Source organism: Eptatretus burgeri, chromosome 4, assembly GCF_056783735.1.
Source record: "Eptatretus burgeri isolate ZD-2024b chromosome 4, Ebu_testis_v1, whole genome shotgun sequence".
Classification (NCBI taxonomy): Eukaryota; Metazoa; Chordata; class Myxini; order Myxiniformes; family Myxinidae; genus Eptatretus; species Eptatretus burgeri.
The window spans coordinates 26,874,943-26,901,836 of record NC_140964.1 but is presented as its reverse complement, the minus strand read 5'-3'; the positions used below and the strand labels follow the sequence as shown (position 1 = coordinate 26,901,836).

Here is a 26,894-nt window from a genome sequence, read left to right as displayed (position 1 = left end):
GGGAGCCCCGCCTCGTATCGTGCCGTTCGCTGTGCTATTAATAGCAGCCTGCTCCGTGTTGCGCTGAGATGCGGCAGCGCCGCTATTTTGCGACTTTGAGTTCATTTGCCAGCAAAGTTCATGCTCAGTGTATGAGGGCGAGCGCCCCCACTGATTGCAATTAGCGGTGGGGTTATAAAAAGAAGAAACATCCGGGGCCATGGATCCTACATCAACACACATTTCTAAACCATCCTACACCCGTTCGCCTTGATCTGCCATCTTGCGTATCGGAAATAATTTAAACTCGGAATTTAATGGAACCGTAGGGTTGCCTCGCACACCCTTGATCCGGTTCCGTTAATTTAGTGTGGAGGGAATGAATCTGTATCCCACTCTTGACACCAGTGTTGCAGAATTCCCGCCTGCCCGGCGTGCGAACGACCGCGTCTAACCAATAGCGGTCGCTTCGCCCACCGAACGGACAATCCAGTCGTGACTTTCTGGAACAACGCCAGAAACCAGTCACGGGTGGGTTTTTAATCCCACCACGGCCCAGTCTGTATTCTACCCGCGCGAAATAGGGTCAATCGCCGAATATCAATATACCAAAGTACCCGCGCGGGTAACCTACCGAGGGACCGTACCTCGGCGAAGGCCTGCTTGGACACGAACCGCTTAAGCGGTCCGTTCCGTTCTGGGATAACCGAGCGGGTATTATCGCCAGACCTCGCTGGACCCGATTGTATTTATCGGCTATTTAAAAACGAACTATATTCCGAGTGCAAGATGGGGCAGTTCAATGAGGGAATGGACGCAATGAACAGGTTTTATTTACATTCACACAAGGACATTTATTATAACAAAGCACGTATGCAATTAAACAAGGCAAAACACGTATGCAATTATACAAGCAACAAAAGAACTACAACCGTCTACTTATTATGTACAGTCACTTGCACTCAACAGCAGTTCCTACTTATAAGACGGGCCCACGGACACACGTATGCACACACACACCCAAGAAATGGTGGCAGAGGCCTTTAATAACGAGCTCCAGTTCAGAGGACAGATGAGCTGAAACCCAGAGCCTATCTCGAACCTCTCCACCTCGTGTGGTCTTCAAGTTGTTCGGACCCGGGCTCCAGCGAGAGCGAGCTGGATCCAATCGCCGAGCTCGATCCTTCCCGAGCCCCCGCGATTCCTCCCGCGCTTCTCAACACGTGCTGGTGAGACGAGGAGCCGATCCTTCCCGTCGATGCGTCGCTTCCCCGTGGAACCACCTCCCGCGCTTCTCAACACATACTGGTGAGACGAGGCGCCGATCCTTCCCGTCGATGCATCTCTTCCCCGAGGAACCACCTGCCGCGCTTCTCAACACGTGCTGGTGAGACGAGGCGCTGATCCTTCCGGTCGATGCGTCGCTTCCCCGAGGAACCACCTCCCGCGCTTCTCAAGACGTGCTGGTGAGACGAAGCGCCGAACCTTCCCGTCGATGCGTCGCTTCCCCGAGGAACCACCTCCACGAAGAGGTCGATGAGTCGCACCAAGCCGGGAACCAAAATGGAGAACAAAGAGCTCCACGAACCACGAAGAAGAAGCCACCACTCGCAGCTCGAGCGGAGCGACCGGCTTAACTTCCTTCCAAACAGGGCAGCTTGAAGCAAAAAGCTCTCCCGAGCCAAGCAGAAGCCGAAGCTCACGGAACCGTCAAAGCAAAGAGCCTCCAAAAAGCCTCCTCCTGCGCCAGGCCTCAGCTGAAGCTCACTGAGCCAGCCGAAGCAAAAAGCTTCCGAAGGCCTCAAACCTAACGCAAGCCAAGCAGGACCCGACGGTCTGCTGAACGACTCCCCTCAACTCCCTTCTCCAACTCTGCCCTCTCCAACTCTGCCCAAAACACGAACAAAGAAAAGATCTCTTCCTTTTCCTCTTCCGCCCTCCCCCCGATCCCGGCGTGACTCATGACTCATGCTCCATCCCCTGCTCAGCCACGGGTTGGATGGAGTTGTTGACAACATGAGTCACGGGACGGCAGGGTTCTTCTTGCTCTTCGCAGAAGAGGGGGAGGAATGTCTCCATTGTTCGTTCCCTAACTATTAAATCGATCCGCAGTGCATCTAATCGATTGCTGAACATTTAAGCAATGGAAGGTGAGTTATCATGGGAACAAGCACTTATTGACATAGCTGACTAAAGGAACCTGTATGTTTTGTGCAATCGAATCCCAAATTCGTAACAATATATATATATATATATATATATATATATATATATATATATATATATATATACGTATGTATATATATGTATATATATATATATATATATATATATATATATATATATATATACGTATGTATATATATGTATGTATATATATGTATATATATATGTATATATATATATATATATATATATACGTATGTATATATATGTATGTATATATATGTATGTATATATGTGTATATATATATATATATATATATATATATATATATATATATATATATATATATATATATATATATACATACAGTAGACTAGGCGTAAGTCGGCAGCGTGTAACTCGTCACTTCGCCTAAGTCGGCAACGTCAAAAAGTCCCGAATTTATCTCATGTTAAGTCCCTATGAATAAAGGGTCATCCCTCTGTAAGTCGTCATCTCTAAGTCGTCACTTCGTCTAAGTCGTCAGATGTGGTCCGTTCCCACGTAATGGAAACTCAAGTAAATTACCACTCCTAACTCGTCACATGGAACTGCTGCCTCGTGAGAATCCCGATTTCATGGAATCGTGATGCTCACTCATTGGTTTACACCGCCAGTGATAGGCTATTTATAACTGCGTACACACGTTGATCGCACTGCATGCAGGACAATGGCGACTAAGCGTAAGCTTACAACTAAAACCTACCAAGAAAAATACGACATTATCCAGTTTTGCGAGGCTAACCAACTGATGAAGAAAACAGCCATAGCGGAGAAGTTGGACATCAAACGGCAGACATTGAACGATATCTTGAAGAATAAGGGCACGATGTTTGGACAAGTGGAGAAGATCGCGAGGCCGGTGGTAAGTGTGAAACGCGTGAGATGTGTGTCCTTTGAAGATGTCGATGACGCGCTCATCATCTGGTTTCGGCAAATGTCGGCTCAGCCAAATATTCGGTTGGACGGTGAAATGTTGCTGCTGAAGGCACGTAAATTCGCTGCGGACCTCGGGCATGATGATGCCGAGACCTTGCCGATGCACTGGATAGAAAGATTCAAAGTGAGGTGGGGAATCGGCAAGGTCAAGAAGTGCGGCGAATCAGGCAGCGTGGATTCGGCAGTGGTGCACGACTGGAAGGATGGCAAATTGAAAGACATCTTGGAAAGGTATCAGCCTCGGGACGTGTACAATGCCGATGAGACTGGGCTTTTCTGGCAGATGCTGCCAGAAAAGTCTCTGGGGTTCGTTGGTCAATCCCATCATGGTGATAAGCAGGTGAAGTTGTTGTCTTACAGTTGTTCATTATCTTTACTTTTGATAAACTGATTCATGAATTCCATCTTTGCTTGATCACATTCCAACTCACCAATGAACCCCCACCTATGCCCCGAGGATTGTGTTTTCCTTTTGGTACAATATCCGGCTCTCACACATAGTGTCCAGGCCACGCGCGACTTCATCCTTCACCCCACAGTTATCAAGAATGTTCGCATATGCGTAAGTCGTCACATTTCTAAATCGTCACTTTTTTCTCGGTCCCGATGGTGATGACTTACGCCTAGTCTACTGTATATATGTATATATATATATATATATATATATATATATATATATATATATATATATATATATATATATATATATATATATATATATATATATATCCATGCAGAGCGTTGGTGCTGCCTAAGCAGTCTCCTTGGCTATTGGACACAATCCTGGACGGGTCACCACTCCGACACAGTATACCAGCATGCTGGTACTCATTTTGCCGACCTCGGAAGGATGACAGGCAGAGTCAACCCCACCTGGTATGAATTCAACAGTGGTGTGGGGTTTGAACTCAGGATCAGAGGATTCCAAGCCACCACCCTAACCATTGAGCCAACACCAGGTATATATATATATATATATATATATATATATATATATATATATATATATATATATATATATATATATATATATATATATATATATATATATATATATATATATATATATATGTATGTAGATTTTTGATGCCCAGGGTCCATCATAAATATTTATTTGCATTTGTGTTGTATCCACCAGGCAACCTTGTTCGTCCGTCCATCTGTGTGTAACATTACATTCCACTCTTCGGTTGGACAGCTTACCTGACCACCTATAATTTCAACCTGATGAAAAATCATGCAGCTGCCATTTTTGGGATGTGCGAAGCCAAAGACCTCTTCGCAGCTGTCATCTTCACAGTTGCCATGCTCTCCCTTTAAGTTTTCCCTTCCGTGTAAAATGGCATAGCGACTGTTGAAAGGATCATCAAATATTGAAAGGTTACAGCCGATAGGTGTCACAACAGCGGTATATTGTCTATACATTGCCCAAATAACTATTTGGAATTATTTAAAGTGTGGCTTTTATCGTGGAGGCTCCGTGGGTCCTTGTTATTATTGGTTCACGAGTCAGAAAGTGACCACTATATTCGTTATAGGTGTGTGTCTGTGTGTTTGTCTGTCTGTCTGTCTGTCCCGAGCATAGCTTCGTGGGTTTTGATCCGATCCTGATAAAATTTGGATGGGAGGTTTATATCATGATCTAGTTGTGTTTTCCTGAGAATGGGCGTGCTGCGCCCATTATGGGTGGAGCCACGCCCAAAAAAACATGTTTTTAGGGGGTAGCCGGTTTCAAGTTACATCTTCTCTGAGGGGGTTTGTCGAATCTGGCAGGGGTTTCGGTATTTGGTTAGCCCAATGGTACCTGCATAACCCCACGGAGCTCGATTTTTTTCATTTTCGTCACAAGGTCACGAACTTAGAAAATGTCAAAAAAAACAATTAATCGGGCATCGAGCTCCTCGGGTTTTCAACTGTTTTGAATGAAAGTTGGTATGCAAGTGGTGCTCTTCGAGTACTACAACTTTCATCATTTACGTTTTTCCCGATTCCCACCAGTTTGCCCTTGGCGTCCCCTCGAAGGTCAAAAAATGAAAAAGGCGAACCGTGTACATTGCTCGTAAACCATCGCCGTCTCCAGACTTGTTTCCAACTATTTTCTCTTAAACTACTCGACCAGGAACCATACATAACACCCATGTTATCATCAAGATCTTTGTCCGATTACTTATTGGAATCTCACTACATCGTGAAAGAAAATATGCATCATTAATTACTTTTACCGATGTGTGTGTTTCTTTGCATCAGGAAGATAATTGGTTTTGGGTCGTTTATTGGCCGAATTGAGTTGTGCATGGTCACTTGAGAGCTGCAATTCCATGGGGCGTCCACATACAGTGCCTATAGAAAGTCGACACCCCCTTTCAAAATTTTCACCTTTTGTTGCCTTATAGCCTGGAATTAAATTGATTTAAATCAGAGTTTTTCCACCTTTTATTTACACATCGTAACCTACAACTTCCAGGTGAAAAACCAATTCGATAAATTTCATAAAATTAATCAAAAATACAAAGCTAAAATATCTTGGTTGGATAAGTGCCTCCCCCCCTCCCCCTTCCAAGTTAATACTTGGTGGAAGCACGTTTGACAGCAATTACAGCTGTGAGTCTGTTGGGATAGGTCTCTCCCAACTTTGCACACCTTGATAAGGAAATATTTGCCCATTCTTCTGCACAAAACTGTTCAACCTCAGTCAATTTGCATTGGGGAGCATTGATGGACAGCAATCTTCAAGTCAGGCCACAGATTTTCGATTGGATTTAGGCTGAAGCTCTGACTGGGACACTCAAGGACATTTATCGTTTTGTTCCTTTGTCACTCCAGTATAGTTTTGGCTGTGTGCTTCGAGTCGTTATTATGCTGAAAGGTGAACTTCCGTCCCAATTTCAGTGTTCTTGTAGAGTGTAGCAGGTTTTCCTCTAGGATTTTTTTCTGTATTTTGTTCCATTCATTTTCCCTTCAATCCTGACAAGTGGCCCTGTCCCTGCTGATGAGAAACATTCCCATAAGATGATGCTGCCACCACCATGCTTCACAGTAGGGATGGTGTTCTTTGGTTGATGTGCTGTGTTGGGTTTGCGCCAAACATAACGTTCTGTATTTCGGCCAAAAACTTCCACCTTGGTTTCGTCAGACCACAAAACTTATTTCCACATGGTTTTAGAATCTCCGGAGTGGTTCTTTGCACACCTCAAATGGGACTCAAGGTGGGCTTTTTTGAGTAATGGCTTCCTTCTTGCCACCCTTCCGTACAGACCAGACTTGTGGAGTGCTTGGATGTTGGTGTCATGCATACAGTGACCAGTCTTTACCATAAAGGCCTGTAGCTCTTTCAAAGTTTTGGTGGGCTCTCTGATCAGTTTCCTCCTTGCTTGGTGATCCAGTTTGGAGGGACAGCCTTATCGAGGCAGGGTGTTGGTGGTATCATACGCCTTATACTTGTTATTGATCGTCTTGACTGTGCTCCAAGGAATATTCAAGGCCTTTTGAAATATTTTTATACCCATCCCCTAATCTGTGCCTTTCCACAACTTTATCCCAGAGGTCTTTTCAAAGCTCCCTTGTCATGGTTGAGTCTTTGCTGTGAAATGCTCTACCCATCAGAGGAAACCTCCAGGAACAGCTGATTTTATTATGAAATAATCCGAATCACCCCAATTTAATACAGGTGGCGGCCAATTAACTTGGTGTGCGACTTTGAAGGTGATTGGTTGCACCTCAGCTAATTCACAATTGCTATTGCAATAGGGGGTGGACACCTGTCCAACCAAGATATTCTAGTTTTCTATTTTAACTGCCTTATTTTCCGGTGTATAAACCACGGCCGTGTATTAACCGCACCCATGTTTTTCGCTCTCAAAAGAAATGAATATATTGACGATTTATTTTCTGATCGAGCTCTAAATACATTTGTACATCGACTTTGTTTGGAATAAAGTGATGGAGGTATCAACGTGCTTCCTCCCATATGCGCTTAATTTTGTCTAACAGTCTTATTCTCATTTTCAAGAAGTTGAAGAGAGAGGAGAGTAGACAAAGAAGTTTTTTCTTTCTTTCTTATTTTTTAACATTATAGAGAGGATTTTTTTTTTTGTTGTCACGAGAAAAAGGAAGAAAGGGGATTCATTCCGGTATTATACATATTTATTGTGGATTTGTTGCCCTGAAAAGGGCCGTTTGGGTTTGATGAAGCTTTTCAGGAAATCCTCGTCGATGCTTTCCTCGTCGAAGACGGCACATAACTCCTTCTCCAAATCAGGGTAGAGCAAGTCCCCGTCGCTGTCACCATCATTTGCATCCTCTTCCCAAATGATGTCGTCCTCTGTGCCGTCCATGTTGTTGGAGATGCAGCATTTCAGAAATGCTCGCATGATGATGTCCGACAGTATCTCCTCCCACACCTTGACGATCCAGCCGCAGATCATCGGAAGGTAAACCTTTCTCATCCTCCCGATGAACACCAGCAGCCTTCCAGTCAACATAATGCTCAGCCAGCGTAGCGACAGGAGTAATGGTGAAAGTTCAACCAAGATGCATGTGGCCAATGCTCCTCGGAATCCGGGTCGAAAATCCCGGCGGGAAACACGTCACAAAATGTTGATTTTTCAACTGATGAAAATACCAAGTCCGGGAAATGGGGAAATTTGTCTGTGGTGGTTTCACCGAGATGCAGCTCATTTTCCTTGAAACCCAAGGCAAATACAAAAGCCTGCAAAGTAAGAAAGTCCGTCTTGTCGACAGGACTAATCTGCGGGAAGCAAGTCAGAAATGAGGGAAAAGGAAGAGAACCAGGAAGAATGAAGAGAACCAAAGGAAGCCAAAAGAACCGAGCAGCACTGGTACTTCTTAAAGCTTCTCCGTCCCACATAGCTCCTTGCTCTTGTGAGATTCTTCTTCTTTTTAAATCCATTTCCTGCCCTCGTATAGAAAAGTACTCGGGGTTGATTGGTTGTTCCCAGTTTTAAACCACACCCCGCAATCTAGCATTTGCTCGCATAGTGTCAGTATAAAAGGAACACGCTTGGTGGATTAATTCTGCCTGCATCGGATGGTCATGTAGAAAACGATGCATGTAAAAAGATTGTCAACTCGACAAGTCCCTCGTCTATCCACCTCTTCTGCTGCGCACGAACAATGACACTGGCTGGAAACTTGTCTTTGGCCAGTTTCTTCCTCTTGAACACGATATACGAGGGAAGCTTGCCGTGCAAGCTTATTTGAGGTGGGTGCTCCGTTATTGGTCTCTTGTGATTGTGAATTATTCTTCTTTTGATGTGAGACCAGGTGTTCTTCTTTTGTGTTTAAAGGCATTTTCAGAGCTGTGAGGCTCTATAATTAGCCATGCACCTAAACTCCGGGTGTCACTTGATTTAATTTTTGCACACGGTTAATAAAATTCTGCACAAACTCTTAACCTGAACCGATTTTCAAAATTTTAACGGAGGAATTGACCTAAACAGCAGTTCTGATTGCTCCGAAAGTGTTCATTTGGAATACAATTGAAATTCAGCATTGGTCGTTTTTAAAACTGATTTTTTGTCTCTCTACCCGTGTATTCACCGAACCCCCAAATTTTACCTTTTTTGCCGATTTTAAAACAGTGCGGTTTATACACAGGGAAAATACCGTAATTTTCTGAAATCTGGAGAATTTGTTTTTCACTTGGAAGTTGTGGGCTACGATGTGTAAATTAAGGTGGAAAACATTTGATTCAATTCCAGGCTACAATCAACAAAAGGTAAGAATTTTGAAAGGGGTGTAAATTTTCTATTGGCACTGTATCTAGTGGAATTGTGAGTTGGATAGGTGACCGTGATGGCCAATGACATGTAGGAGCTGTTTTGATTGCGGTTTCTGTGAAGTCAGTGATGGCATGATAAGGGAGGAGAAAGTGTTAAATCGTGTTCTGCTTTTTCGATATGGTAATGAAGGTTATATTGTTACGAATCTGGAAGTTTACTGCACTCAACATACAGGACCTATAGCTCAGTTATATTGATAAGTAAATGTGGATAGATAGCTCCCTTGTCCCGTGTCTAGTGGGTGATTAAATGTACATGCGCTGCGAAGTTATTTTGATAGTCAGGGTTTCCTTTTTTATTTTTACAACACCAACGAAAACCCTCTGCTCCCGGCATTCTCCGCACGCTCGCTTGGGCACTCCAAGTCATGGAATGTGACATGCCCCGCCCACGGTGAACGGGCCACGCCTGAGCGAGCCGCGCTCGAGAGTTATAAAAAGGGAACGGAGAGCACAGAAAGTTGTTGGTGGTTGTTTGGTTGAATCTACTCCTGGTTGCGAAGGATCGGCGCCTCGTCTTCACCAGCGCGTGTTCTGGAGTGCGTGAGGATCCGCCGGAGCTCGGGAGGCTGGAACGGCTTGCTGGTGTCTGGATTCGGCTCGTCTCTCGCTGGTGCCCGGTTCGAATCAGCTTGACAACCACACAAGGTGGACAGGACTGAAGGCAGGTTCTGGTCTTCAGCTTGCCTCTCCATCCGAGCTGGAGGCCTCAAAAAAGACCGCTTTGGGTCCGATTCGTGTGTGTGTGTGTGTGTGTGTGTGTGTGTGTGTGTTTGTGTTTGTGTTTGTGTTTGTGTTTGTGTTTGTGTTTGTGTTTGTGTTTGTGGTTCTGTTTCTGTTTGTGTTTGTGTTTGTGTGTGTGTTTGTGCGTTTGTGTGTTTGTGTGCTTCTGTGTTTGTGTGTTTGTGTGTTTGAGTGTTTGCGTGTTTGTGTGTTTGTGTGTTTGTGTGTTTGTGTGTTTGTGTGTTTGTGTGTTTGTGTGTTTGTGTGTTTGTGTGTTTGTGTGTTTGTGTGTTTGTGTGTTTGTGTGTGTGTGTGGCGCCAGTCCAGTAAGTAGGAAATTGTATAAGTGCCTTGCTGTACATACGTGCCTCTTATATTCGGATAACTCTGCTTCTTACGTACTAGAGTACCTATATATAGAGAGTAGCAACATAGGGGGACCAGAATTTGATGGTCACGTGACACATGGGCGCCATTTTGTTTCACACTCTAGCGCCAAGCTACGCATCGAATCCAGATCTTCACCGAGTGAGCTCGGAGAGACTGAGTTTGAAACTGAGTGAAACTTTATTAGTCAAAATGACGGGTTGTTGCGCCTTTGGGTGCAGCAACAAATCTGAGAAGGGGTACAGGATGTATAGGTTTCCAACAGATGCAAAAAGACGGAAGATATGGGAGCAAAAAGTGAGCAGAGTGGGATGGAAGCCTACTTCTTCATCATGTTTGTGCGAGGTAAGAGAAGGGCTGTATCAGTCCCATGTATTAATATCAGCGTATGTATGAAGGAAGTGACTGTGTCTGCGCACCTTATTCATTGGAATGCCATTATTATTAATCATTATGACATTGTTATGAAAATCCAATTCTTTGTAATACATAAAAATAATTCAAAAAACATTCCTTCATATGTTGTGAAATTGTGTTTGAAGGTCATTCATCAATGTTGGCCGTGGGTCTCAAAAACTAATAGAGTCTAGATCTACTAGTACTAGATCTAGAACTTTTGCAGCATTTTTATTTTTGGTTCAAACTCAAAGTTGGTCCAAAATGTCAAATTTGGCTTCAAATTTCCACTCATACTTTCATAGGCCCATTACTATCTTGGTGTATAGCGAAAATGGTGCATGCCGTGGCTCCATGGAAAGAAGAGAAAATTCGTTGTTTTGATAAGTAATTTGATGAACAATTTTGGTATTTGTCTATTTCTTATGTTGACCAAAAACCAGTCAAGTTTTAGACTAAAAAAAAAGGGCAAAATAATGTACACATATGGACATTGACATGTATGGTATATAAGTCTTTCTGTATATGCGTTGAATGTGTTACCATGGTAAAGATTATTGTAATAAGAATTATATCAATCATAGCAGCAATTGATATTATTATTGATTTATTTGATTTATAGCCTGTATGATTAAATTGGAACAAAAAATTACCTATAGAACCACTGCCCCCACGCCTGCCCCAAAAATGAAATGCTTTAAATTTGGGGGCCCTCTTTATGCATGCCGTTGATCTTATTTATTATCATAACCCCAGTAAGGATCAATGGTAGTCTGGGATGTTGGCATCGAGAAAGCTAACAATATGGGCAATCATTATTTTGCAACCCAATTAATTTACATATTTATCACTTAATTGCACATTCTTATGAAAATACACAATTTGTAATGAATTGTCTGTTTATTTGGTTACCATGGCAACACATTAGATGGGGTTTCATTAAAAAAAATCTAGCCTACAATCTCTGACCTTCATACTTTCATTTGGTGTATTTCCATTTTTGTTCAGAATCATCAATCATGTAGTATTGTCTTGAAAACTTGCTGTCAAGTTGTTAATATTTCACCAAAATTAATTTTGCTGTAAACACTAATATATAACTAATCATGATATTACGTATTTATACACTTGAATTTGAAAATGCCTGCAGTGTATGAACAATACAGGTAACTCTGCATGCATGTAAGTCAGCCTTATTAAGTCGAATAATCGCACAAGTTTAAACAAATTTTGAAACCGTATTATGCAAGACGTGTTATTTACCTTCTGTGAGGCAGATTTGTTCTACGTCGAACAGATTTCTGTGGTCCCAAGAGATTCAAGTTAAGCAGAGTTACCTGTACTTATAATTTGTAGCATTTCTTTATCGTTCATCATCTTGCAAATTGATGGAACACTGTTGACAGAAATAAAATAGCAAGTCAAACCTACTGTGATTTTTCATGGACTGTTTCTTCACAAGATTGTACCAGTTGAATACTTAACATAAGCATTTTGACATGAACGTGCTTCATAGATTCATCCAATAATTGCATAGCAGGCCTGTGCAATTAACTATTCTTTGCCCATAAAAAAGGGTCATTTCAATTGTTAAGATATTTTTGAAATCTGATACAATCATTTTGGCATAGTCACTTTTTGGTGTGTTTGAGAGCGTGTTGGGTGGTAACTATGATGATAAATTACATGTAGGTATCGGTGTTTGTTGTTTTTGTTTGGTATGGGTGAGATGATAATGTGGTGAGATGAAAAAAGTAAAGATGGGTGAGGTGGGGAGGGATGGGTAGGGGCAGGTATGGATCAAATTGAGGCCCCAACTTAGGCCTATGGACTCGAGATTTTTATTTGACTCGACTTCATGTCATAAGCCTACACAGGCCGAGTTTCTCCCAAATGTCTCGTTCTCTGGCAAACTTACTCTGAGTTTCCCGTGTAATGAGTACATGCATTTTAACATTTTATCACTTTCAACCCCATTGATTCTATAATCAAGATCTTTGGCCGAGTAAAACATGAGAATAAATATATATGTCCAGTGATGTATCCCACCCTCCTGATGTATTGCTTCATTCATGCATGCTGCTACGGCGGTAGCGCACGCACCGCGCTGTGGTGGAGTCTGCGGGCCTATGGGGAAGGGCATGGTGATGTTGCATGGTGGGCGTGGTGATGGGAGGTGGCCGTGGGGGTCGGCAAGGGATATGAGGTGTGCACGCCGTCTGAGGCGTCGTAGTAATGCTGGAGTCGGCCGGCTCGTGAGTGTACCGAGTACGGAATAAAGGGGAGCTGCGGGCACAGTACGCCCTGGCTCGCACTCGTGCAACACAGCCCGGCTCGACTGGTCCTCCGCTTCGTGTCTGCCTGCGAAGCATCTCCCAATCCAGTACAGTACAGTTGGCGAACGAGGATCGGCGGATCGGCGTGTGTAAGGGCGGTTCCAAGCTACGGAGCCAAGTGTCTCACGGAACATGGCGGAAGGTCGCGGCACGGCACACGGACGTGTACCCGTGTTCGGGGGAGATGAGTTCGAGTTGTTTTCTGAACAGTTGGGTTGCTACTTTCGGGCAAATGATGTAGAGGATGAAGAGAAACGCAAGGCGATCTTGCTCGCCTCGCTATCAACGGAGCACTACCGCCTGCTGAGTGATTTGGTGGCTCCAAATAGACCCAGTGATGATGTGCTATCCTTTCAGGACATCGTGACGAAAATGAAGACCCACTTGGCGCCGGAGAAGTCGTTACATCTCGCGCGGTTCCAGTTCGATCATCTCGCTAAGGGTGGCGAGGAGCGCGTTGCGGACTTCGTGGCGCGAGTGAAGCATTTGGCTGTGCCTTGCAAATTCACGGTAGAGGAGCGTCCAACAAGGTTCAGAGATCGTTTTATTTCTGGTCTGCGAGACGCAAAGATGGTAGCGGCTATCCTGCGATTAACCGACATCACATTCGACTCGGCGGTCGTGACTGCTTCGTCTGTCGAGCAGACGCTCACGGATGTCCGTGCCATTGCTGGCCAGGACGCAATGAGTAGCTCCAGCTGGAGTATGGCGGCTAATCCCGAAGTCAATGCGGTAATCGCACAAGTGCCGCGAGTCACGCAGCCCGGAGTCCGAGCGGTGGCTCAAGTGCCGCAGGTCGCACGCGCGCCTGGCGGTGCGGGACGAGGGGCGCCGCAGCACGATCGCACCGGGAGCGAAGGGGCACCGCAGCACAGTCGCACCGGGAGCGAGGGGGCACCGCAGCACGGTCGCGCCTGGAGCGAGGGTGCACCGCAGCACGGTCGCACCTGGAGCGAAGGGACTTTCCGCGGCTGCTGGGGGTGTGGGGGTCCGCACCTGCGACAAATGTGCCCGTATAAGAACACCGTGTGTTTGCATTGTCACAAGGTGGGACATTTGAAGCGTGTGTGTCGGATGGCGGGGGCCTCCGTTGGGGTCTTGGATGACGAGGTGCGAGAGGACCCCAGTGACCTGGAGATCGGCCTGCAACCGGGGCCTGACAATGCCGGCGAGCCAGAGCGGGAGATGCAACCACGGTTGAGTCTGTTTTCCGTTGGTTCGGAGATGACGACGCCTTTCACGGTTGAGGTCAAAGTGAATGGCCAACCTACTGTGTTTTGCGTGGATACCGGGGCTGCAGTGTCGGTCATGGATGAGCGGGCGGCTCGTGGTCTTCGCGGTATTCGCCTGGTCAAGACGGCCTTGTCGTTATACACGTACACCGGTGAGGCGATTGCACCGCTTGCGAGGGCCGACGTCTCAGTGCACTACCGAGATCGACGCGCCCGGCTCTCGGTGTTCGTTGTATGAGGGGAGGGGCCCCCCTGTTGGGTCGAGACTGGCTTGCGCACCTCGGACTGGGTCTCCGGTTCGTACCTCCAGATGTGCCAGTACTCTCTTCGAGGCCTTCATCGAGTACCGAGGGCGAGGCTCTGGCGGGCGGCGAGAGCCGTATCAGCTCTCGCGATGAGTTCCCGCGCTGTGGCAAGGTTCGTGAGGCAATGCGCGTCGGTGTGATGCAGGCAGCTTCGACAGGTGACGATGGGCCTGTGGCGTTGGAGGGAGTCGCGAGTCACAACATCGAGTCGACAACCAAGGAGCGGACTCGTGATGCGGGTTGTGGGTTGTTGTTCATGGCATATGTGTTTTTCCTTGCTCTATTGATGCAGTTTAACGTTGTTGAAATAAATGCCAGCAGTTCTCGTGTAAAAGTGGATGTGGCGGAGATCATTAAATGGGAGTTGGATTATGATCAATGTGATGTAGGGGCTTCAGGGGCGGTGGTGGCAAATGAAAAGGTTGAGTTGGCCGTCCACTGTCCCGGGCCGCAGGTAATTGCTTTGTCATGTGCTGGGATTTTATCAAAAAAGCACGCTGTACGGAAAAATGAATTTGCGATGCTTCGAATATTATTCGTAATGATTTATAACGAGCCTATGATTGCAGTGTGGTTTAAGTGGAGTTGCTCCCGTCTAGCGGCCGTGGGGGTCTCGGAGATCGACTCGGAACCAAGTCTGGTGCCCTGGTCGGCGTTACCCCCACCTCTGATTGCGAGCGCAACTCGCTGTGTTCGCTCAAGGCCGTTGGGACGGGCGTTGGCGTCTCGACTGATGGTGGTGCGTGAGTTGTTTTGGCGCATTAAATGCATGCAGCCAGCGGCGCTATTCAGTGCCCCTGGCCAAGGTCTAAGGCTGGCGCCACGGCTTCCAGATAGCGGGCTGCCGGCCTCGGGATGTTTATCTTCGTCGGGTCTGCCTGGGGGGAGGGGGCCGGAGGCGTTTGATGGGGCCGGAGGAGGTTGGCTCGAGAGGTCGTTACGACCTTGGCCAGGGTCATGTCAGCATGGGCCGCCTGGGGGCGTTTTTGCTGCATAATGCTGCTGTACTTCTCATTTTGCTGCTTCATATCGGTAACGCGGTCAGACCTGACCTTTGCTGCTCCACTCGCTCGCATCGACACATTATATGATGTGGTGTGCTATTATACTTTGCTATTTTCATTTTATTTCCATGATTATTATACGAAGTCCTTCGTGTTCTGCATGCTTCTTATAATGATAATCAGTTAATAATCATAGTTTTAGGGGGGAGGAGTGTAGTGGAGTCTGCGGGCCTATGGAGAAGGGCATGGTGATGTTGCATGGTGGGCGTGGTGATGGGAGGTGGCCGTGGGGGTCGGCAAGGGATATGAGGTGTGCACGCCATCTGAGGCGTCGTAGTAATGCTGGAGTCGGCCGGCTCGTGAGTGTACCGAGTACGGAATAAAGGGTAGCCGCGGGCACAGTACGCCCTGGCTCGCACTCGTGCAACACAGCCCGGCTCGACTGTTCCTCCGCTTCGTCTCTGCCTGCGAAGCATCTCCCAATCCAGTACAGTACACGCGCGTTATCCAGAGTGAAACAAAATGGCGCCTATAGCTGAGTTGTCGCTACTCTCTATATATAGGTACTCTATTACGTACCCCCCCCCCCGCTCCATTATAAATAAACCCATGTGTTAAATGTATCGGTTCGTTTTTGTCTTTCTTTTATTGGTTTAACACGGTGTGTGTTGGAGAATTAGCCAGGCTGTTGCCGCTGTAAAAGGGACATTTGGACCCATGGAAGCTCGGTGACAATCCGCTCAGGTCGCACACAGTTCGAGTACACTAGCGGCTCATTCCGTACGAGCATCTTCAAGGGTGAATTTCCCCGGTAGTTTAGACCACGTGGGTATTTAGGTAAATTGAAATTGGCAATCGACCCTACCCCACGTGGTCGACCTATTGGCGAACTTTAGTCCGATAAGGGACCCGTCGGCTCCGTAGTTATCCGGGGTGACGACCTATACATTCTGGGTGATCGGTGGAGTCGACCCTGCAGCTCCATCTAGCGGTCGTGCTCGTCGCCGATACCCGGCCCCACAACAATATGTTATGATCAATGGGGGAGTGCCCAGGAGGGGAGAAGGAGACAAAGATTGCGCAGAGCTGTGGTGGTGGGGGGTGTTTTTTGACTTTCTGCGGGGGGGGTAGTTGCGTTGTGGTAAGGGGATTGATGCCATTGGGTTGAGAGGGGGAAGGTGAGGACTTTGATTTGGGTGGAGGGGGAAGAAGGAGGCGAACAAAGATGGGACATATTTTTTTGGGGGGGAGGCTTGAAGACTGGTTGGTGGGGGGGGGGGGGTTGGGGTGTTTTGGTGGTTGGAGGGGTGGGTGTGGAGGGTGATTGAAGGCTTTGAGTGAAAGGGGATTCATGCCATATAGTTTGGAGGTGGAGGTTGATGACTTGGGGTTTGGGTGGGTGAGGGAGAGTTGACGACTTGAAGTCTCATTTTTACATTGCGCGGATGTTCTGCGGGTCTGCTCATGATAATAACAATATGCCTTGGCTGATCCGCATGATGCATTTTTCCGCACTGCCAGGGCAAGGCCCTAAAACAGTTAAGATCTTCATAAACCAGACGCGATCCATGGACTTTGACCAAGCTGAGACCTCTGAGCCCACACAGACCTTCGTGCTATCACCAGAAGACATCCAGGATGATGGTGTCATCCAGCTCCGCTATGTCAAGTACCAAAATGTCAATAATGTAACGGTACGGCATTCACAACAGTGCTTTGTATTTTGTCCAGATATTTAACTTTTTTTAATTGCATAGAATTATTTGATCTTGAACGGATCTCACTGTGATCAATTGCATCCTGACATTTGAATATTTGGCAATGTAAATGCGAAGTTGAAAAAAAAATACATTTTTATGAACACGGATTACCTGTTGTGTTCCCATCAGAGCATACAGTTTTGTTTCTGGGATCCCGAGTTGAAATCCCCATCTAAATTGTGTTGATCTGTCTATTGTTTCCTTTTGTCATTGTATTTTCCACGAGGGGAAAGGCAGTGGAAGGGGGCGTGTGGGGAGAGGCAGGGGGCGGGGGGGAGACGGCGCGAGGGGAAGGGGGAGGAGGCGGCGCGAGAGGAGAGGGGGGGGAGGGGGTGGGAGGGGAAATGGGGGGGGCGGCGGGAGAGGAAAGGGGGGAGGCGGCGCGAGGGGAAAAGGGGTAGGTGGCGCGAGGGGGAAGGGGGAAGAAGGCGACGCAGGGGGAAAGGGGGCGACGCAAGGGGAAAGGGGGAGGGAGGCGACGCAAGGGGAAAGGGGGGAGATGATGTGAGGGGAAAGGGGAGGGAGGCGACGCAAGGGGAAAGGGGGGAGATGATGCGAGGGGAAAGGGGAGGGAAGGCGACGCGAGGGGAAAGGGGAGGGAAGGCGACGCGAGGGGAAAGGGGGGAGGCGACGCGAGGGAAAGGGGGAGGCGACGCGAGGGGAAAGGGGGGAGGCGACGCGAGGGGAAAGGGGGGAGGCGACGCAAGGGGAAAGGGGGGGCGATATGACGCGAGGGGAAAGGGGGAGGGAGGCGACGCAAGGAAAGGGGTGGGGGAAGGTGACGCGAGGGGAAAGGGGGGGAAAGCGACGTGAGGGTAAAGAGGGGGGAGGCAACGCGAGGGCAAAGGGGGGGGAGGGGAAATGTCAACAAATCGTTGTGGCCTGTTCCAAGTCAAGGCATGGTTTTGCAGGCCAAAAAACATAGTGGCTTCAGACCCCATCGAGAGCGTGATGGCTGAGGATGTGCCTGACGAAGGATATAATTAAATCAGGCTGTTAATCATCTTCAAAAGGGGTGTTTTAATTTACCCAAATCCCCAATTTTTACTCTTGCACTTCCCCGGAGATCCTTTAGTATACGTACAAAGTTTCAGGCTGCTTGGTTTCATGGTTTTGAAATTATGGAAGACACACACACACACACACACACACACACACACACACACACACACACACACACACACACACACACACACACACACACACACACATACACACATACACACACACATACACACACACATACACACACACATACACACACACATACACACACATACACACACATACACACACACACTTGCATAGACGAGCAAATACTACCTGTCGCTTCGCTGATGAGAATACTAAGAGAGGGGGGGGGGAGAAAGGGAAGTGGGGGGGGCAGAGGGAGAGGTAGGGAAAGGGGTCGGGGGCGGCAGAGAGAGCGGGTGGAAAGAAAAAGAGAGAGAGAGAGGTGAGAGACAGCAAATAAGACCAAGGCTTACCTTGCTGTGTTTAACCCCACAGGAATCTTTGCCTGGTCGAGGGTTCAATGTGACCATCACCGCTGCGCCTTTACATAAAAGTGCCATTTACTGTGGGTTTTGTATTTTATGGCGATAGCCCCGCTTCGCACAGGGGCGGCAAAGGTTTTTTCGGATTTAACTGTGTCCTCCCGAACTAGATAGTATGGAAAACCGACTGAAGTACAACATAATGACTGGGAGTTCACAGGTACAAGAGGGCAGAATGCAGTCATTGTTGCTGTTTGCTTCCAATCTTGCTTTTTGCTTTTGAGAAGTTTTTGTTGAGACAGGCCTTCAGTTCATCAGCTCTGGTTCCATGTGGAATGACTGGCAGTGTCTGTCGAAAATCCCCAGCCAACACTAGAGTCACTCCACCATTCTTCTGTCATTATGTCAAAGATCTTGCATGGTGTGATCAAGAGTCTCGAAGGCAGCTTTGTGAAACATTGTACATTCATCCCATACAATGAGCTGGCACTCCTGCAGGAGCTTAGCTTTGCCAGTCCCCCTGTCAATGTTACAAGTTGTGCATTCCTGCCACATTTAAGGGTAACTTGAAGACTGAGTGAGCTGTTCTTCATCCTGTCAACAGTGGGGCAGCAATGCCTGATGGTGCCACTGCAAGGGCAATCGTGTTTCTCTGCCGGATTTTTGTCAAAAAAAGATTGATGAGAAAAGTTTTGCCAGTTCCACCAGGAGCATCCAAAAAGAAAGTGCCAACACTCCCATTGAAAACTGCTTGTGTAATCTTATTGAAGGCTTCTCTATGGTCTGGAAACAGACATGGCTCAATCTCCTGTATGTATTCAGCAAGCTGTTCCATGTTGTAGTTGGTCTCTCTCAACGTTTTATTTGTGAGCTCATTGTCGTTGAGGGTCAGGAAGGCCAAAAGTTTTGAAGTCAGAGCCACCCAAAGCCTTGATCTTGTCTTCAATGATAATGAGAGGTTGATTGAAGATGGCATCACTGCAGTCCAGTTCCAGGTTAGGATTTTGCACTTGTGCGTGATGCAAAATGTCCTCTGCCAGATTCTCCTTGTGGTTGTCCCATAGTTGTTGAGGATTTGACATGGCACATGGCTGCAACATGATAGCAAATAGGTTTTGCAGCATCCATGGTGATCAAGTTGCAGCTGCCTCCTCCAATGTGCTGTTCCAGTGTGCATCATCTTCCAGGAATCCTCTGAGCTGGCAAGCCTGTTTGTAAGTTTCACAGATTGTGGCATCCACTGTTCGCAAGTCCTCAAAAGATGTTGGACCTTTGACCTCATGCAGAAGCAGTCTTTGTTAAAAGCATTCCAAATTATTTGGATGGACAGTGTACACATGGCCAAGTGCATCACTGGCTTTTGATGTCTGGCTGGTCTGGTACAGTTTGTCCTGCTCAGCAGCGAGATCACTTCTTGCTGCCAACATTCCATGTGTCGTACTTGAGTATCTGATGATACAACAGTGTCTTAGCAAATTCACTATCCTGGCAGAGATTGAATAAAGCAGTGAGTTGTGTCTTGTGGGACTTGGGCATGCTCACGGATATTCTCCTTGGTGAAGTACACTCTCTGGCCATTCTCAAGGTGCACACTGAGATGAACCACAGTGGAACGTCACTCATGAATTGGGAAATTCAGGATCCTCCAGATGGCTTCATTGCTGAACCTCATCATGCACAGTCCCATCCATTGTCAGGCCAAATACAGCCATGTCAGATCCTTTGTTGACAGACTTGTACACATATTTGTAGGATTTCACAGAGTGGCAAGACTCAACATTGATGTGTGCATTGAATAGCCATGTGAGGAGTGGACAGTATGGAACAATCCACCTGTTGTCAACTTCAATCTCACAACCACGAACTCTGATGGTTGTTGTGAATCCACCATTTTCTGGTTTTCTCCGACGATACAGCGGTTAGCCATTTTGTCCAATCTGTGTCTTTCAGAAGATATTGTGGGAACCTTGTTGTGCATTTGTTATCTTTCATGCATGGTGAGTTTTGATTGATGCTTCCACAGGGACCATGCACCATCTGTGTTTTGACAGTGCTGAACAGAAGTGGATCAATTACTGGGTCTGGAAGTTCAGCACTGATGAAGTCATCCACTCTGTGCACATGAAGTTCATCTTGAAGCCAGGTCAGAATGTGGGCATGTGGCAGGCCACGCGTTTGCCACTCAATTGTGTTCATGTAGCACTTAATGGCTCCAAAAATTCTTTCCCTTGGTGAGGACATTCATCAATGCCTTAATTTTTTGTCGGAATACTCTTGCCAGCAAATCATGGCGATGCTGTGGTTTTAGGCCTGGCATTAGTTCATAAGCCACTTCCTCCCAAACTGGATTGCAGGTGAAGGTGATGAAGACATCAGAACGGCCATAGTTTTGCACATGAGTCATTCCATCTGAAATCACCAAATTTAAGAAAATGTTCCCACTTGACCCCCTCAGATTTACTTTAAACTTTCATAAAATAGTTCCCAGGTATCAAAATGAAGCTGCGTAAAATTTTAGGTCCATAGATGTGGTCAACTCCGATAGCCTGGTGTTGGCGCAGTGGTTAGGGCAGCGGCTTGGGATCCAAGAGGTCCTGAGTTCAAGCCCCGTTGGGCCACTGAATTAATACACCAGGGGGTTGACTCAGCCTGTCATCCTTCCGAGGTCGGCGAAATGAGTACCAGTATACTGGGCCGGTGTATACCCCGGTTAAAATAGGTGTACCATATCCCTGTGTCGTAAGAGGCGACCAGGGTTGCGTCAGGAAGGGCATCCGGCGTAAAACATGTGCCAAATCACTATGCGGATCATACGGATGATCCGCTGTGGCGACCCCTAACGGGAGCAGCCGAAAGAAGAAGAAGAAGAAGAAGAAGAAGAAGAGATGTGGTCAACTCCGAGATATTGAGGGTTGAAAATGTGGTTGTGGCCCTATTTTTATGGTTGGTGCGAGCATCACAAAATGAACGGCTACTTTTAAACTCCCATAACTTTTTTAAATATTAATGCTAGAGCCTTGAAATTTTCAGAGATTATTCTTCTATAACTGCTCTGTAAGAAACAACCATAAAAACTGAGTGAGTATACCTCTATTAAATTTTATGACCTGATCAGTTGAAATCCAGAATAAAAATGATGGTTTTTTTTATGAAGACCCAACTTGGAAACCCCATATATTTTTATTGACCCATCCCAGAAGCTTGAAATTTTTTCATGTAATAACTGTATGGTAGTAGTATTCAAATACATGTTTACTTTTCTTAATCAGTCGTATATAATACAGTCATGATCCCTCAAAAATTGAAAATTTTCATTTTTCCCTGAAATTCAGATGAGGATTGCAAATATATGACAAGGGTTGCAAATATATACCACTTCAAATTGTTCACCATTGGAAAGAGCATATTCAAGTTTACAAAGGTGTCAAATATCAAAGTGGTATATTTTTTTTAATATATTTTCTATTTTTTTTAAAACTGTTGTTAACACACTCGTGAATACATGAAGTTTGTGCATGGTGTGGGCACCATGGTAATCATGAATGATTAGTTCTATGATTCAAATTAATAATACAAAAACAAGCCGGTAGGCGACATGGCTGCTCGCTCTAGATGGAAAGCTGGCCGACACGACTCGCCGATATTCATGGACATGCTATCAATCAATTTAGCACAATAAATATGTTTATCACAGCCCTCTTAGTTTGCGCCCAGAAACCCGCCTTGTGAAATTTCAGGCATGTTTCCAAAGAGACTCTAACAAATGGCAGCCCTGGTAATTCCATTCATCTATCCGCTAAAGATTTTATTTTTATTATATGATGCTGTAAGACATTCTCCTTGGGCACAAAAAAACAGGTCCCCCAGAGGTCCAGTTTCAGAGGTATTGATTTTTTTGTACAGTCCACAATAAGTGTACGATGTACGATAAAGTATTTTAGCTGTTGCTGAGCAACGGAGTTGTGCATAGCAACCATTCATTTTTGTGTACATGTACACATTTCTTAGTACACTCATGCCATTGTATGAGTGTACACATTGTACACATTTCACCCAAGTTTCATCAAAATTAGACTCTTTCTCTTTGAGATATTCGCAATTAACCGTTTCTGAAATGTTCGACATGTACTCGCCCAAAACCTATCTCCTCCTACAAATATTTTTTGTAAGGGCTGCAAATTGGCATGAAGGGAGCTAGATAGATTGCGCACAGAACTCTAATCTTCGATTTTTCGATTTTTTTTTTTCGTTTTTTTGACCACTTTAAAGGGCCGTTGCTGGGGCCCAGGGTCCCATATTCGAAAGCACATGATTCCCAGAAATATTGGTCCTACCTACCAAATTTCATTGGAATAGGTTGAGTGGTTTAGCCGTTTTGAGTTGAGTGGTTTAGCCAATATATCACATACTGCAACTAGAGGCGGAGCACTCGGGAGAGTGCAAAACCTCCGCCTTCAATACTGCTGGGTCGCTCAAGTGCACCTAATATCTTATTCATGAAATATGATGTCAACAGTGCTGACAGAGTTATAGTTCTTTTCTCCAACATTTTTTTTTCGGGGGGGGGGGGGGGTTGGAAATCACTTAAAACATGGTGAAATGCAAAAAAAAAGAATCGAATTTTTGTTGAAAAATAAGTTGCAAAAATTTTTATTTTTCTCTAACAAATTTTTTTTTTGGTGGAAGGGGGTTGAAACTCACTTAATACATGGAGAAATGGAAAAAAAATTCTCGAACAATTCTTTTTGGGGGGGGGAGGTTGGAAATCACTTAAAACATGTAGAAATGCAAAAAAATTTGGGGAGGGGGGTTGGAAATCACTTAAAACATGTAGAAATGCAAAAAAAAAAAATTTTCTCTAACAATTTCTTTTTGGGGGGGGGGACCAAGTCCAAAATCGAATGGCATGATCCTTGTACCATACCTAACCCTCCCACCAAGTTTCGTGAAATCCGTCGAGGAGTTTTTCCGTAATACTGTTCACAAACAAACAAACAAACAGAAAGGGGTGAAAAAAGTAACCTCCGATCTTCGATGGTGGAGGTTAATAACAATGTAATAAAACATTTCATGTAAATGATTTGAATAGGTCCTTGCTCTGCTTTTCCAAGTCATGTGCGAGCTTGTACTGCCTCCCAGTTGACGTTAAGGGAGCATCAATAACTTTCATCACATGGACCAAAGGAACCCAACAAATGTCCTCCCTTGAATGTAACTATATCCACTGCTTACATCAGCAGATCAGTCACAATTCCTGAGTTCTATTTTTAGTCCCAGCCAGATGAGTTAAGCTCTTGCTATTTACAAATGAGAAACAAAGAATTACAAATTCAAATTTCAAAGTATTGTGTTCATGGTATTCTAATAGCAGATATGTATGTACATTGTATATACTGTACATCTACCACACATATGTACATGTAAAAGGACTGTTCATTAAATAGCACACACAACGCGCACAGCACTGGCAGAACATCATTTATTCTAATATTTTAAAAATATTGATAGAAACATTATACCACTTTGATATTTAACACTTTTGTAAACTTGAATATGCTCTTTCAAATGGTGAACAATTTGAAGTGGTATACCTTGTCATATATTTGCAATCCTCATCTGAATTTCAGGGAAAAATGAAAATTTTCAATTTTTGAGGGATCATAACTGTATTATATAAGCCTGGTGTTGGCTTAGTGGTTAGGGTGGCGGCTTGGGATCCCAGGATCCTGAGTTCAAGCCCCGTTGGCTGCTGAATTAACACCAGGGGGTTGACTCAGCCTGTCATCCATCTGAGGTCGGCAAAGTGAGTACCAGTGTACTGGTCCCGGTGTATGCCCCGGTTAGAATAGGTATACCATATCCCTGTGTGTCGTAAGAGGCGACCAGGGTTGGCGTCAGGAAGGGCATCCGGCCATAAAACATTGCCTCAAGAAAAAGCCTAACCCCTGCACAGCAGGGAAAAATGGCTGTAAAAACGGTCATTTTTTATTTTATGACTGTATTATATACGACTGATTAAGAAAAGTAAACATGTATTTGAATACTACTACCATACAGTTATTACATGAAAAAATTTCAAGCTTCTGGGATGGGTCAATAAAAATATATGGGGTCTCAAAGTTGGGTCTTCATATAAAACCAACATTTTTGTTCTGGATTTCAACTGATCAGGTCATAAAAATTAATCAAGGTATACTCACTCAGTTTTTATGGTTGTTACTTACAGAGCAGTTATAGAAGAATAATCGCTGAAAATTTCAAGGCTCTAGCATTAATATTTAAAAAGTTGTGGGAGTTTAAAAGCAGCCGTTCATTTTGTAATGCTCACAACGACCAAAAAAATAGGGCCACAACCACATTTTCAACCCTCAATATCTCAGAGTTGGCCGCATCTATGGACCTAAAATTTTACGCAGCTTCATTTTGATACCTGCGGACTATTTTATGAAAGTTTAAAGTAAATCTGAGGGGGTCAACTGGGAGGCCTCCGGTGATATGAGGTGGAATGACTCACACATGTCATGGCATCCTGAGTGTGCTCCTGCATGTTGCGGGGACCACCTGTGTAAATGGAAGGCAAGATAGCCAACATTGGCAGAATTTCCATCATTGTTAATGGCATTCCTGAGGTGAACATTGTTTTCAACTCGGAGTTTCTTTTAGTTCTTTTGAATGAATCTCAGCCTTTCTGCCTCAGTTTTGGCATACATGTCCACAACAAATTGGTGGAAGAGATCTTTGCAATGCAAGATGTGATTGAAATTCCATCTCTCAGCATAATCATGTTGGCATAAAAGTCCATGGCAGAAATGTTCTTTTCACTTGGTAGTCCTGTTGCTGGGTCTGTTGGTTGCAGTTTAATATCATATCCATCATCACCCTGCCAGAAAATTAGTGGATACTGAAGTGCATCATATGATGGGTGTGTCTCAGCAATTCTCTGGAGGGAGTGGTTTCTGAGTTGCAGCACAATATCTCGATCGTCATGTTGTTCACCAGCTGGGACGACAGCCACTTCTGATGTGGAGGGTGCACTGAAGTGCCGCTCATGCTCCCCAGCTGGAGTTATGTCTGAACGAATGACAATTTTGGACTCAGGTGTCATCTTCTCCATGTCACACTTGAGACCCCAAACATAGTAGTTTTCCTTGTGGAGGATATCTTGCAACTGCAACACCACTTCCAACTTGTTTTGAATGGCATTGTTGCAGCGCTGTTCAGCTTGCTTTGTATTGTCACCAATGAAGTAGATCTGCAGGAATTTTGGCTCTTCCTTTGGTCGTGGCTGTTGACTGCCAATCTGATGATAAACCTGGCCCTGCACTTTAAATGTGGGCATGCAGCCAGATTCTCTGATCTCATTTGTGGTGCCAAAGATGTCATGTTGAATGAAGTGCGAGTTGTATCTTCTGATGTTGCTTTGGAAATTACTTGCATTTGGAGTGTTGACTGTCAACAATGTACTAAGAGGTTCAGGAGGAGCATTCATTTGGGTCAGCCGAACATTGCCGCTATTGCAGCAGATCCCTGGAGCTTCTCCTGTCCATTTCATCACATCACAGTGCCTGCAAGTAATTGAAATTGAGCCAATAGCAACTATTGGATCAGAAGAATAATCCGAGGCTGGATTGTAGGAGAATGCAAACTTTTATTTTACCCTCCAGGGCTGTTTCGTGGACATAGCCATTCTTGTTGCATTTTCCTCTCGTCTTCTTTCTTGCTCTTGAGGAGTTTTAGTTGCTCTGGATGCAGCCTTTCCTGTTGCATTTGCCCGTCATCTTCTTTCTTTCTGCTCAGGAGTTAAGGCTGCTCTGGATGGAGCCATTGCTTCTGTGTTTGCTTCTCATCTTGCTTATTGCTGTTGAGGAGCTTCAGCTGCTCTGTATGCAGCCATTGCTGCCACATTTGCTTGTTAAAAAAACCCAAACACCTGCAAACGCATTGTCATGTTCTCCATCACTTTGGGAAACATTTCCTGAGGAATGTTCTGGATTTCTCGGTGGATGTTTTCCTTCAGCTGATCAAGAGTCTGAGGCCTAGGGTTTCCATTGATCCTGTTCTTGAGATACCCCCACAAGAAGAAGTCTGGAGGAGTAAGGTCAGGGGAATATGGTGGCCACTCAACGTCTTCGTAGAGGGAGACAAAGCTACCCTCAAAATGTTGGTTGAGAAAACGCCTTGTTTCCCTGGCTGTATGGGGCGGTGCCCCATCCTGCTGGAACCACTGGGTTCTCATCTGGATCAGGTTGTTTCTCGTACGGGCCTGAGTTCGTAGCTCAGGCGGATAGAATTCCTGAATCATTTCGCGATAGTTCCTCTGGTTTACCGTGC

General features: G+C 45.4%; 1 protein-coding gene across 2 annotated transcripts in view; it reads left to right on the top strand.

Moving 5' to 3' along the window:
• The window catches only part of TXNL1 (thioredoxin like 1), a 65,856-nt gene that overhangs the window by 27,873 nt on the left and 11,089 nt on the right, over positions 1 to 26,894 (top strand). For both annotated transcript variants that reach the window (XM_085877221.1, XM_085877220.1), the window contains exon 6: positions 16,829 to 17,001. In XM_085877221.1, coding sequence (XP_085733347.1) covers positions 16,829 to 17,001 — 173 coding nt within the window. The remainder of the gene's footprint in view (positions 1 to 16,828; positions 17,002 to 26,894) is intronic.